The 14,037-nt window shown below is 38.9% G+C and overlaps 3 protein-coding genes and 1 long non-coding RNA gene across 4 annotated transcripts; 3 read left to right on the forward strand and 1 right to left on the reverse strand.

Moving 5' to 3' along the window:
• The first annotated feature begins 102 nt into the window (after positions 1 to 102).
• Positions 103 to 2,255, forward strand: LOC135165608 (terpene synthase-like). The gene is made up of 8 exons (XM_064127057.1): positions 103 to 251; positions 369 to 569; positions 760 to 914; positions 1,072 to 1,216; positions 1,286 to 1,406; positions 1,522 to 1,661; positions 1,850 to 1,952; positions 2,056 to 2,255. Exons 2-8 carry the CDS (start codon positions 510 to 512, stop codon positions 2,253 to 2,255), a joined length of 924 nt encoding a protein of 307 aa, XP_063983127.1. The 5' UTR covers positions 103 to 251; positions 369 to 509.
• A 308-nt stretch (positions 2,256 to 2,563) lies between these two features.
• Positions 2,564 to 8,714, reverse strand: LOC135165613 (uncharacterized). Its single transcript, XR_010299542.1, has 3 exons — positions 8,191 to 8,714; positions 7,642 to 8,109; positions 2,564 to 3,002 (listed from the first exon to the last, which is right to left on the reverse strand). It is a non-coding gene; the product is annotated as an uncharacterized LOC135165613 (long non-coding RNA).
• On the forward strand, positions 3,011 to 7,609 carry LOC135165594 (DNA repair protein RAD50-like). The gene is made up of 2 exons (XM_064127034.1): positions 3,011 to 3,171; positions 3,283 to 7,609. Exon 2 carries the CDS (start codon positions 3,331 to 3,333, stop codon positions 7,417 to 7,419), a length of 4,089 nt encoding a protein of 1,362 aa, XP_063983104.1. The 5' UTR covers positions 3,011 to 3,171; positions 3,283 to 3,330; the 3' UTR covers positions 7,420 to 7,609.
• Positions 8,715 to 8,892: 178 nt separating the features above from the next.
• LOC135165600 (asparagine--tRNA ligase, cytoplasmic) lies at positions 8,893 to 11,912 on the forward strand. The gene is made up of 3 exons (XM_064127045.1): positions 8,893 to 9,143; positions 9,707 to 10,442; positions 10,836 to 11,912. Exons 1-3 carry the CDS (start codon positions 9,113 to 9,115, stop codon positions 11,734 to 11,736), a joined length of 1,668 nt encoding a protein of 555 aa, XP_063983115.1. The 5' UTR covers positions 8,893 to 9,112; the 3' UTR covers positions 11,737 to 11,912.
• Positions 11,913 to 14,037: the final 2,125 nt, after the last annotated feature.

The raw sequence follows: 14,037 nt of genomic DNA on the forward strand, positions 1-14,037 counted from the left end.
TCATCAAATAAGTAGATGACTAGCATTCAATCCCCGAAGACTGCGGTAAACGTTTCACTGTGTTCACTGTCGTGAAATCCAAGCGAGCCCAAAACCGTCAACATCGAACCAAATTTACTATTTCAAATTTTGTGTTATATATTATATCCAGAGGGATAGACCGGTCCAGGTTGCTACGATGCGATATTTTTTTCGTGTAGCATTGGCGTCCGAATCAAAGACGAGAAATGCGAAGAAAAACACTAGTAACGGTAATAACAATCACGGAAGTTCGAAGTATAGCCTCCACTTTTTCTGTTTAAGACAATGTAGAAACGATTCACGATTGTGAAAGAATTCCATCGCATAATTTATTTTTAATTACTCAGGGTCATTTAGAATCAATCATATGGCAACCCATTACCATTTGCTGTTGACGGTGCATTAAAAGACTGATCTCTCGACACCAATTGGCAGATGACAGTAGAAATTTCGTTCGGTGTGTTCACATTTGTCACGTAAAAAGCACAATGACATCAAAAAAAAATTGTATTCTGCATTTATTGCACGGTAACAAGGATCACGACGAGGTGAGTCACCGAACATCAATTGAATAAACCATTTTTACTCCCCTTGAAAATCGCTGCTTCACCAGGGAAATGACCAGAGTCATCAGTGGTGTCGAATGAATAAATTTTTCACCAAAAAATGTGGTTGAAATAATTGAAAAAGTCCCAGTTCCAAGTATTAGAACGAATCAAAGAAGACCATTGCTTTCAGGTCCTTCTCCAACCAGTAACATACTTACACAAAGCAGCGGGTGGGCACCCACGTGAAAAACTGACGCTTGCTATGAACTATTGGTTGAACGTTCCAATGGAAAAGCTCGAGGCGATTAGTGATATAATGAAGATAATGCACTATTCCAGTCTACTGTAAGTAGAAACACAAATGTATATAAGACATTTCATGAAAACTCAAAAATTTTTGTTGTATGACTTCTGAAACTTCTGTCCTTTACTACCATTTGCATGTGATTACGGACAAAAAATTGAGAAAAATCCAGTGACAATGTGAACTATTTGGTGGCAGAGTAGATGATATTCAAGACAACGCGACCTTACGTGGAGGAATCGCAACTGCTCACACGATCTTTGGTGTTGGTAATACAATTAACGCGTCTTTTTATGCTTTATTCATGGCAATCGAAAGAGTACTAGCTCTTAATAAACCCGAGGTAAGTGGAAGACTCTGGTGTCATCTCAAAACAAGAATGTAATCCTCTTGGTGTCTTTGTTGCTTGCAGGCAATTCATGTGTTTGTAGAGGAATTATTACAACTGGCCAGAGGACAAGGAATCGAGATATACTGGCGTGACAACTGCATCTGTCCGTCTGAGGATGAGTACAGACATATGGCTGTACAAAGTAATTATAACATCTAGTTGATACAGAAAAAATTACACAAAATACTATTTGTACGTTGATTCTTTGTGAATCTACAAATTTATCATTGGTACAATGAATATTCTCTCCTTTGTAGAACTCGGAGCTTTGTTCAAACTGGATGCTAGACTCAAACAAATGTTTTCAAATTGCAAGCAAGACTTTTCCACGCTCACTGAACTTCTCGGACTTTATTTTCAGATCAGAGATGACTACGGTAGTCTGTGCATGCAAGAGGTAAAACTAAAGAATGTTTGGGCATATCAGGTATTTTTAAATTGAATTCATTGATGGAATAATTTAATGTAGCTAAAACTATTGTAACAATCAGTAGTAGAAAAAAATGTTTCCAGAGAATTCATCAAAAGCTAATGTAGAAATAATCTTCTTAGGCCTTAAAAAATTGATGAATTTGATTTCTCTAGTTTCAAGACCAGAAGGGCTTCGCCGAAGATTTAACAGAAGGTAAATTTAGTTTTCCTATAATCTACGCCATCCAGAGTGGACCGGAGGGCAAAGAAATTATGAGTATCCTTTTACCAAATAATATAATGAATATGACCAACATCGTTAATTTAGTAGTAATCCAGTAGATTGAATCTTAAAATAGTTTCTTAGTAGTTATTAACAGATATACTGTCTCAAAGGACGCGAAACCGAGAAACGAAGCAACGCGGCCTGTCACTCCTTCAAAAATGTGGCGCATTCACGTACACGAGAGGGGTCCTCGAGGACGTCAACAAAAAAATTCGCGACGAGGTGGAGAGATTGGGTGGAAATCCGCTGTTAATTGAACTGCTTGACGAATCACTCGATTGGCGAGAATCTTAGTGCCGGGGGCACTGAGAAAGATAAATAGGTCTTGCAAAGTGTAATTGACGACGTTTCTGTCACTAAAATACCACACGATGTCCAAGTTATCCTCCCCGTAGGATGATGGGATAGCGGAGCAGTGGAGGGTGATCAATCAAGCTTAATTGCACACTAAAATTTTTATATCATGGCCTTGAATGCTAGATGAGTCATTAAATATTGTCATTACAGTCGCTAAAGTTCTGGATAGATTTCGGATAATGTAATGTTTGATTGACCACCGAGAAATATGTAATAACAAATATATATAGAAAATAAATCTCTGATTATGTCTTTTTGGATAATTTATACTTCTCTTCCTCTTCTAATCCTCATGGTTTTATCCTCGATTCTGGAAAATGCAAGTGTCAATTCTTCTGACATGCAATATGTCTCAACATTCGTAACTTGAATAAGAAGAAAGACATTTTTACACTATTGACATCATCTCTTCAAAGTCTTCGTACCTGAAATAATTTTCAGTTAGGCAAAATCACGACTTCTGTCTTACCGCTGTCAACAGGAACAAGTTTCTGTTGATACCGGTGCGGTCCTGTTGACATGGGTAAACTTTACCCATGTATAGTACCAGAGATTATAAGGGAGATTGCTGACACTTATGGAGCAGCTTCAACCGTCCAATGGAAACCTTACAAGAAGTTTCTGGTGGCGCCATTGAAAGGGGTCGATCAAATCGGTCACTACTTTATCTCACTCACGAAATTGCTAGAAATTGCAAGAAAAAGAAAAATTAGCCGTTTCATCATACAAACGATTCTATATGGTTCGTAACGGTGTCTTCAATACAGTAATAGTAGCAGCAGAGAGTCCTTCGAATATTTGCCTGAGGAAACTTCTAGATTTGAGATTTCCGATGTGTAGAAATTTTTATCAGGTTCTTACCATTTTTGAGATTTTTTTTTTCTATTATCCTTGGTTTTCATGGACCATTATAACCTACGGTAATAAGCTATTTTATTGTGTTTTTTTTTCTCATTATTTTCAGATAAGAGACTATTCACTGACTGCCTCCTAGTTAAAATTTTCACCAAACATGTCGAAAATTCGCAAACTCTCGATCCGTGGAATTCGCAATTTCTCTGATACAGAGGAATGCACGATAAAATTCAGCTGTCCCCTGACCCTTATCACAGGTCTCAATGGCGTTGGTAAAACAACTGTTATCGAGTGTCTCCGCTACATAACAACTGGAGAATTTCCCCCAGGCTCAGACAGGGGCAAGTCTTTTATTCACGACCCTATTTTGAAGAACCAGACATCAGTGCAAGTACGAGGTTGTGTAAAAGGGCAAATAATTGATCACGAGGGCAAAATTGTCACCGTGACGAGAACAATCGAGTGCTCTCGATACGAGAAGCAACTGAAATTCAAGACCCTCGACAATGCTGTCAGCGTTCTCAATCCGAAGACTGGAAAGGAGACGCAGCTGACGAATCGTTGTGCCGACGTTGACGTCGAAGTGATGAACTCTCTGGGGGTGTCAAAAGCGATATTGAACCACGTGATCTTCTGTCATCAAGATGACGCCAATTGGCCATTGGATGAAAATAAGATAATCAAGGAGCGATTCGATGCCATCCTGGAGACGACCAACTACAATAAAGCTTTAGAAAATCTTCGAAAGCTGGCCAAGTCCAAAGAAACCGCCCTGAAGATCGCGCAAATCGAGGAAGCAAGATGTGCTGACAAAGTTGCTGAGATCATGGCCAAGGAGGAGAAGCTGAATGAATTTAACAAGAGGAAGAGTGAAATTGATAAGAGGATAAAGGGGATAAACTCTCAGTTGGAACCGATAAACGAAAGACTGCGGAAGATTAGGAAAATTGAGACTGAATTCACAAGACTGAGAGCTGAAGATGAGAAGGATAAAATAGCGTACAAAATGGCTCATGAGCAGTGCGAATCATTGGAGTCGAGGGTGAAAGAGATTTACGAGGGGAATGACGCGGAGTTGAATAAAGAAATAGAGTCTTACTGGAGTACAGTTCAACAGAAGACTCGTAGGATCGCTGGGATCGAGGAGGAGATTAAGGATCTTTTGAGAAGGGAACAGAGTATTTCAAAAGTCCTAGGAGATCACAGGATGCGCATGGGGACTCTGCGACAACAAATGGAGGATCAGGGGAAGAAGATAAAGGAGAGGAATCAAGTCCTGAACACAGCACTCACCATTTGGGGCTTGGAGACCATGGAGGATTTTGAGTCTGATGGTGACGTTCAAAGAAGGATCGATTCTATTGAAACTAAAACAAAGGAGTTTGAGAAGTCTATTACCGATAAACGAATGCAGCAAAATCAGAAGGAGAATGCGCTGGAGAAGAAAGTAGAAGCTGCTCGTGACAAACGATCGGCCATTAATTCCGAATTGGAGAGGAGTGAGAAAGAAGTACAGGAGATTAGAAGGACGATTACGGAGGCTCGATTGAAGATTGAACAATCTGGTGACTCTGTCAAACGACTCGATTCTGTTGATGCTAAGCTCGCAGAGATGGATAAGGAGATCAAGGAAATCAATGAGTTGATGGGGTCTGAGGATCTTCACGATAAAATCACGAAGGAGGCGAGGCAGCTCGAGGAGATCGAGGAGAGATATACAAAGCTTGAGGAGGATATGATGGTGGTGCAGAATCAAAGTGCCCTAAACGCGAAACTGGAATCATTGAAATCAAATTTTCAGGCGAAGAGTAAAGATATTGAACAACTGAAGTCACAGCACGAGGAGAATATAAAAAAATTATTGAAAACGGATCGAGTACCAGAGTACAACCTCAAAGAGACCATCGAGGAGGCCCAGAAAGTTTTTTCAGAGAGGGTGGAACGATTATCCAAAGAGATTAAAACAAAAGAGTACGAATTGATGACGGTGGAGACAGCCCTGACCCACGCCAAGAAGGAACTGAATGTAAAAATCACAAACAACGAATGTGAGAAAGAAAAGATGAAAGCTCACTGCGAGAATTACACGAAGTACGATGAAGTCCTTCTAGATCAGCAGACAAAACTGAAGGAGTTACAGGATAAGAGAGGGGTGATTGCGCACCAGGGATTAGCATACCAGACCTATATTAAGGAGTTCAACAGGAACTCTTGCTGTGCCTTATGTGAGAGGGACTTTGACTCGCATTCAGAAGCCCAGAAGCTCCTGAATAAATTGAAAAAGGGAATAGAGGACCACCCAAGCTTATTGAGAGAATGTGACAGAGAATTAAGCATCGAACAGGAGAAATATAATACTCTTCTCTCAATAAAATCGACGGTTGAAGCAATTATTAAATTCGAAGCAGTTGACAAAGAAGATATGGTTAAAAAAATCAAGTTGAAGGAGCAGGATGCCTTCGAACTAAAGCGAAAAATAACAGAACTGGAGGAATCGAAACGAAAGCCTGAGAGGAGAATTGAACTGGCGAAATTGATGATCCCAGATGTGACAATTTGGGATCGTTATTCTCAGGATCTCCTACAGATTGATTTTGGCATTAACGATCTCCAGGAGGAGATGTCCTCTCGAGGACACACTAGCACCAAAACGATGGGAGAGATTCAGGCAGAGAGAGAGTCCTTGAAAACATCTATGAAAGAAACGCGTGAGAAGATCGCTGAATTGACAAGTACCCTCGAGAGTAGGAATGAACAGCTTCGCAAAGCAACGGCAATGAGAACTAAGTGCCTGGAGGAACAACTACGAATTCACAAAGAAGCTCAGCAGCTGCAAAACCTGAAGGCCGACCTCAACGACATGATTACTAAGGAAGGCGCTTTGAAGTCGTCAGTTCGAGAACTTCGCCAGCAGCTGATGGTAGCTGACGAGCAGCGCAGCGAGGTTGTGAGAGAACTAGATGATTTGAAATTCACAAATCAAAACGACCAGGAGAAAGACAGGAAGCTGATGAAAGATTACGAAAAGCAATGGGATTCTCTCAACTCTCTCCAGGAAAAGATCGCCCTCTTCGACTCTCGCAATGTGAAGAGCCAGTTGGAGAATCTCGATCATGAGGTGAAAGTTCAGCAAAAGGATTGTGAGGAGAAGCGACAAGAGAGATCTAAGAAGGAGAACCAGTTGATCCAGATTAAAGAGGACATTTCATGCCACGAGACGAAGAAGAGGAATCTCACTGACAACGTAGAACTGCGAAAATACCAGAAGACTCTTGCACAGCTCAAACAGACTCGTAAACACCGAGAGGAACAAATTAATCGCCTGAACTACGAGGAGGTCATGAGAGAGCAGGAGGAGTTAGTGAGGGACATCCAGGAGTCAGAGGGAGAGATAAACAGGGCCTCTGGGATCAGAGGAGAGATTATGAAAAATATAGATCAGTTGAATGAGGATCTGAATACCGAAGAGTGCAAAACAGCTCGCACAGCTCACCGACGCAAAAATATCGAGGTCCTTGTTACCAGACAAGCTATTAATGATGTCATAGCGTATGCAAGAGTACTGGACGTAGCCACAGCAGAGGTTCACGAGGAGAGACTAAATACCATTAATTCGGCAATGAAGAAGCTCTGGAAGCTCATTTATTCGGGAAACGACACTAAGTCTATTCAAATCAAAGCTGAGGCTACTTCCACGAGTGGAGTTACTGATAAGAGACAATTTAACTACAAGTTAGTGCAGATCAAGCATGGTGTCGAAATGGAAATGAGAGGCCGGTGCAGTGCTGGTCAGAGGGTACTCGCCTCTATCATTCTTCGATTGGCTTTGGCTGAAACACTGTCCCAACAATGTGGAATCCTCGCTCTCGATGAACCCACGACTAATTTGGATGCCATTAATTCGGCAAAACTCGCTGATGCTCTTTACAAATATGTCACCTACAGGGCAAAATATGAGAAGAACTTCCAGCTGATTGTTATCACCCATGATGAAAATTTTATCAGGGATTTGAGTGAATTGACGTCACAGAGTTTTGCTCAGGAACTCTACAGGATGGATAATGGGTTGACTAGTGTGAAAAGGACGCTGCTAAACAGGGAGAACGAGGTCGAGGGAGTAGGAAGACAGGAGGAACCTGAGAATGGACCTGAGACGCAGCCATCAGGATCCAGGACGAGAGCCATCGCTGGCGATGGACGCACCCAGACACGAACTAAGCCGTACAACTTTGAACTTGATTTCTAAAAATACCTATTATTTTTGTCACTGAATTTTGTATTTCTATTGAGAAATCGAAAGGGAGATGTTTGTTTTGAGAAGAGGCAGTGCCTTTTCATCATCAAAGCATTCTGAACTGAATAATTTGTATATTGATATTAATTTTCGTTTGTATATCTACAAAGTAAATAATAAATATTTGTAATTCTATTCTTAACTTTCTTCAGTTCTTATGGCATTCATTCTTACCTTCATAATTAGTCGTTGGTTCGTCGAGGGCGAGGATTCCACATTGTTAGGACAGTGTTTCAGCCAAAGCCAATCGAATAATGATAGAGGCGAGTACCCTCTGACCAGCACTGCACCGGCCTCTCATTTCCATCTCGACACCATGCTTGATCTACACCAACTTGTAGTTAAATTGTCTCTTGTCAGTAACTCCACTCGTGGAAGTAGCCTCAGCTTTGATTTGAATAGACTTAGTGTCATTTCCCGAACTTGCATGATTTTTAAAAATTTTTTTTACATAGTTAATGGTCCTAATAATAGATTTTTCATGAAAAAACATTTAAAAAATCGTTGAACAATTAATTATCGATTTTTCAAAAAATTAAAAAAAATTTTAATTTTTTTTTCAAATGCTCCAAAAGCTCTCATGACGTCATCAGGTGGGTCCTATACTTCCTCATGTGGTGCCATCCACCGGATCATAGACTCCTACCGTCGGTATATCAAATTGAACGTATAATTACATTTTTAGTATTTTTAGCAATGAGTTATTTAATCCTCGAAACGTACCTGCCGGCTTTGACACCTCTGTTTTCCGCACTCAGACACAAATTTGATCTTAAAAAAACTGCGAGCATTTCAACATCCACTTTTGGTAGATTCTGAGAAGACGCTGTTTCAAAATTCCCTTCCATTGTCGATCTCATTTTTCACAGCACCAAAGAAATTCACTTCACGTAAAAACTGTTATTTATTTATATTTAACAATATAACCTCTGCTGTATGTTGACACCGGCTGCATTTAGAAAAACATCACTGCTGTCATCTAGCGACTCCGATAAGAACCCGGAGTCACCGCCTGATGACGTCACGAGCGTTAAGACGTGGTTCAAAATTATGCAATTTTCGATTGATTGTTAAAAAGAAACTGCAATGAGTTAGAATGCATTTTTCATTGGAGAGTATTCCATAGGCGTCAAACTATTTATTAATACATTTATTTCTCAAATCTGGGCTGCATGCAAGTTAGGGAACTTATATATAAGTTGAACAAATGCGAAAGCAGCCCTTGACTGCTGAATATAATAGCACGTGGATGAACTAGTTTCTATTAACGAAATCTTTTAAGCTGATTTCAAACGGGTACAAATCTAATACAAACGAAATAATTCGTTCATTTGGCTGAAATCACCTGTCGGCTATCTATGCACATACGAAATACATAACCTCACCTTGCCAATTAATCGTGCGGTGCATCGGCATCACTCACTTCACTCTACTGTCGATATTGTGGAACACAATTACATCAGAAAATTACATTGTTTGAGTAAGAAGTGATTGAGGGCCCCGCGTGCTCTTCATTTATATCTGTAACAGCCGGTACCGTTGTCAAACTGCTAGATTACAAGACCCCTAATAGTCACGAATATTTCCAAGTGATAAGTTCAGCCTGAACCATATTTCAGTGCACTTTCCAGTGTATTGTGAAAAAATGCCGGAAGACATCTCAAAATTGACGTTAGGTAATATTAATATGTCAAATATATTCATTTCAGCCTGTATAATTCAAGGGAAATAAGGGCATTCAATCAATATGTGCTGACCTCATGATATGATATGCTGATATTAAGTTTCATTCTATAGAATAACAAATCAAAGTGGAATATCATCTAATGATTAATTAATTACTGCAAGACATCACTTGCTTTCCCTTGACTTCATAAATACAATTTATAAGGTTACTAATAAAATATAATTTCTCTTAGATATTGGGACTTTTGTGATTGAATCTCCCAGTTTACGAAGTCCCCACAGAATAATCAGTAGTCCCTCCAAAATTTCCACATTAATCGTTCGTTTATCTTAAAAAGAGGTGATTACCCAATGGAAGATCAAAAAAGAGTCATTGACAATTTCAGTATTTTTTCCTCATTTCTGATAGGTCGATAATGGAGGGGCAGTCATTAATTTTCGACGTCCCTTTTGATTTCACGTGTTAAGAGCTCAGGAAGACTCCAGAAATAAAAACTATTTAATTATCAAATAATTGTGTTGCAAAGAAAATAAAAATTTTCTGTGTCAACAGGTGGTATCTACACCTCCGAAAAAACTGGGGACGACGAGACTGGAGATGGCACCGAGGAAAAGCCTTTCAAGACAATTCTCCAGGCGATGCGCTCCGCTAAGAAAGAGCCATTCCCCACAATTTTCCAGGATTCAAAGGATGACTCCAAGAAGTACGAGCCCGCGGCAAAGTCCCAACTCAAGAAGATTCAGAAAATCTGGCAGCGGGAGCAATACAAGAATCAAGATAAAGAGAAGAAGCTGCAGGAGGATGACGAAAAACGCTTGAAAAACCTAGAGGAAGCCAAGTCCATTGTCATCGAGGAGAACAAGTCCCTCGCACCAGCCACACGAATAAAGATTCAATCAGGGAAGGACTTCAGAGACAAAAGAATCAAGATTTACGGTTGGGTCCACAGATTGAGACGACAGGGGAAATCTCTGATGTTCATAACCCTCAGGGATGGTACTGGTTTTCTCCAGTGTGTCCTGAACGATCAATTGTGCCAGACTTACGATGCAGTGACTTTGAATACTGAAGCCTCTGTCGAGCTATTCGGCACCTTGATGATAGTACCTGAAGGGAAAACAGCACCTGGTGGCCATGAATTGGCTGTTGACTACTGGAGGTTGATTGGAAATGCCCCTCCAGGGGGGGCTGATTCCATTCTTAATGAAGAAGCTCATCCTGACGTGCAACTGGACAACAGGCACATCATGATTCGAGGAGAGAATACCTCCAAGGTGCTCATCATGAGGTTTGTAACAATTTTTAATATTTAATTTATTAAGAGATCCTCTATAAAAAAGTAGGCGATACATTTTTGATCAGCAAATTATCTAGCCAAGGTCACGATCGGCTTAGCAGGATTATAAGTTAAAAATAAAACCAACGCAAAAAGCATCTGAGGAACAAGGAAAAAGATGAATCAGGACAATTTTGCATAAATTATTCATCGATTCAATTCTCGATGTAAAACAATTTGGTGATACTATTAATTTTTCCTGTATTATCATTGAGAGAAAAATAAGGAGAAGGGGTAACAATATTCGAGAACCTATGAGAAACAATACGCCCTCTTTTACCACATACAATTGACTAGATTCACATAAAAAATATTTACTTACTTAATATTTTCAAATTCCCACAGATCTGTTCTCCTGCAAGCGTTCAGGGATCATTATTCGGCTCGAGGATATTGCGAAGTGACACCTCCAACTCTGGTGCAGACACAGGTGGAGGGAGGATCCACCCTCTTCAAGCTTGATTATTTTGGTGAAGAAGCTTTCTTAACTCAAAGCTCTCAGCTGTATCTGGAGACTTGTATTCCTGCAATGGGGGATGTCTTTTGCGTTGCACAGTCATACAGGGCTGAACAGTCCAGGACCAGAAGGCATCTGGCTGAGTACAGCCATGTAGAAGCTGAGTGCCCCTTCATCACTTTTGATGATTTGTTAGATCGGCTCGAGGATCTCGTGTGCGATGTTGTTGACAGGGTATTGAAGTCTCCTTTTGGCTACATGGTGCACGAGCTCAACCCTGGGTTCCAACCACCCAAGAGGCCTTTCAAGAGGATGAATTATAGTGAGGCTATTGATTATCTGAAGGAACATGGCATTACGAAGGAAGACGGGAGCTTTTATGAGTTTGGTGAGGACATACCAGAGATGCCAGAACGAAAGATGACGGATCAAATCAACGAGCCCATTATGCTCTGTCGCTTCCCAGTGGCAATAAAATCCTTCTACATGTCGAAGTGCCCAGAGGACAAACGTCTCACTGAATCTGTGGATGTTCTCCTTCCAAATGTTGGAGAGATTGTCGGAGGCTCTATGCGTATCTGGGATTATGACGAGTTGCTGGAGGGATATAAGAGAGAGGGCATCGATCCTACCGCCTATTATTGGTACACTGATCAACGTAAATATGGCACCTGCCCGCATGGTGGATATGGTCTAGGACTCGAGAGATTTGCCTGTTGGCTGTTGAACAGATATCATATACGTGAGACTTGTCTCTATCCACGTTTCCTGGAACGCTGTCGTCCTTAAAAGAAATATTTTTTCATGTATTTTGCAATATTCATTTGGGCTGCATTATTCTTTAGGTTTTTATCTCTTTCGTAACCTAATAATAGTTACCCATGCATTTAAATGCCTACGATCAGATCTAGACATGTGAAAATACTTATGTACTGGGAATTACAATAATAAAATGTAAAAATTTATTTTTCGCCATAATTTTTCCCCAGAACTTTGACTGATAGAATTTCAGGAAATAAATTACGCAAATTGGATTGAATTTTCATTTTCATTTTCAATAGTTACAATTTACATACAATTAATCATTAATTGAATAGTCAAGTATACAACGCGCTGCATGCTCTTATACCTCCACAGTCCAATAATTCTCCAAAGGAGTCATAAATTTTAATCGTGATTTATGCCGATTATTTCACCCAAAGCAAAACAACCAAAATCACTAAAATATTTCCACATATTTAAATAAAAATCCGAAATAAATGTGTACAATACTGTGAATTGACTATTACCTATCAACGTTTTACATAATTCATTTGTGTTCAATTTTCTCAATTGCATTTATTACTTATTTCTTTATAATTAACAATATATTATGATACCATACTGCACTTTTTATTTTCGTTACTCCTTCTGTTACATGAATTATTCATTTCTACATAATATTTATATTATATACATACACAGATATATTTATTAACATGTAAATAACCTTGTATAACATCATCAACAATTTATTACCTGAATAATAGGATTGCCTTCATCAATCACTGATCAAGACCGAGTGCAGATATTCTAATGATTTGTCCTCTCTCAATCGATCATTGAATTATTGTTTCGCCGAGTCGGTGCTTTAATCTTCATACCTCGTTATACCATCCCCTCCCTACCCCCCCTCCACGATTGATCTGCGTTGCAGTAATGCTTCGATTAATTCTCTACTAATTTTGTTTTTTAGTTCATAATTTTTATTAGTCTACTATTAATTGATGATGTAAGCGTAATGATTGTGGTAGTTTTTGTCGTTTGGATTGCCTGCCTGTGGCTCTCAGATTTTCGTTCATTGAATGAAAAATAAATAAAGCAAAGTGGAAAATTATTACAATCTATGCGGGAATTATTCAGTGATGAAGGAGTGAATCCCATATTTTAAAATGATTTAGAGATTCAATGATGAAATTTAATGAAAGATCTTCCATTCGAAGAAAAACGTATTTTTTATTAATTAAAATTGTATTCCAAAAGAATTTTCTTATGTCGAAAAGAATTTTTGTATTTTTTCTTCTCTCTCACTTGAATGGAGTTTTCTGAAAGGGCATGACTTCAAATGGTCAGTTATTTTTGCCAAATATTTAATTGTAAAAGATCAAAGTGTTAGGAATGGACTAATTTCCCAACTCCAACACCGAATATTTCAATCACATAATTTTCCACAATATTAAACAGCACGGATATGAATCAATGAAGTGATTGATTGCACAAGCAAGCGAATATACAATTCGGCGATGTCTGTTCAATTTTGAGGGACTAAAAATCCATACATTCACTATTTTTTATATTTACTTTCGTTAATATTGAGACACTCAGGGAATTTAGTTGCTCAAAATCGCTGGCTGCTGAGACACCGCCGAATTCACCATTTCAGTATATCTAAGTAGCACAATAATTAATTATCACAACAAACCGTAAATAACGTTCTTCAGTGTAAAAAAACTTGATATCGCCGGAATTAATCAAAATTAATCAAAAAATGAAATTCGGGGGAAAATTCCCATTGCACATCAGACGATGTTTTTATCAATTCTTTTGCTTTAAATATTCCATTCAATATTTGTAAATTATATGTGCACGTATAGGGGAGCTTTCGGTAGTATAATATATATTAATCATTCGTTTGAAGCTAGTGAACGGACAGACGCATGTCGTAACTTTCATTGAGATTTGTGATAAACATGAGATTTATTTAGATTAATCAATTGTAGCATTCTTGCCGATAAGAAAGCTAATTAATATCTTCAATATCTTTTTTTTTGGGAACGTCGACTGGTTTTCCACGAGAATGCACGATTATTCAACACACATTATTATCGTATTTCCATATGCTTCTGTACGTTTATTTATACAAAGTCAATACGAAAACGAGTTAACGTTGACATATATTATTTATTCATAATAGAAATATTGAGAGAAAAACAAGGGGAGTAGAGTAAAAAGCTATGTCTAGGATAAAGATTCAGTGGAGAGATTGATAAAATAGGCCATTCGATTTAGCTCAAATGCGCTTGAAAGTTCGAAGAAAAATAACTCTTTTTT

Source organism: Diachasmimorpha longicaudata, chromosome 8, assembly GCF_034640455.1.
Source record: "Diachasmimorpha longicaudata isolate KC_UGA_2023 chromosome 8, iyDiaLong2, whole genome shotgun sequence".
Classification (NCBI taxonomy): Eukaryota; Metazoa; Arthropoda; class Insecta; order Hymenoptera; family Braconidae; genus Diachasmimorpha; species Diachasmimorpha longicaudata.

Bases quoted from the DNA above. Each gene is read 5' to 3' on its own strand.
- LOC135165594 (XM_064127034.1), top strand. From the start codon at position 3,331: ATGTCGAAAATTCGCAAACTCTCGATCCGTGGAATTCGCAATTTCTCT.
- LOC135165600 (XM_064127045.1), top strand. From the start codon at position 9,113: ATGCCGGAAGACATCTCAAAATTGACGTTAG. The intron at 9,144-9,706 runs GTAATATTAATA...CTGTGTCAACAG, and splicing joins CATCTCAAAATTGACGTTAG to GTGGTATCTACACCTCCGAA. The intron at 10,443-10,835 runs GTTTGTAACAAT...AAATTCCCACAG, and splicing joins TCCAAGGTGCTCATCATGAG to ATCTGTTCTCCTGCAAGCGT.
- LOC135165608 (XM_064127057.1), top strand. From the start codon at position 510: ATGACATCAAAAAAAAATTGTATTCTGCATTTATTGCACGGTAACAAG. The intron at 1,662-1,849 runs GTAAAACTAAAG...TGATTTCTCTAG, and splicing joins GTAGTCTGTGCATGCAAGAG to TTTCAAGACCAGAAGGGCTT. The intron at 1,953-2,055 runs GTATCCTTTTAC...AGTTATTAACAG, and splicing joins GGAGGGCAAAGAAATTATGA to ATATACTGTCTCAAAGGACG.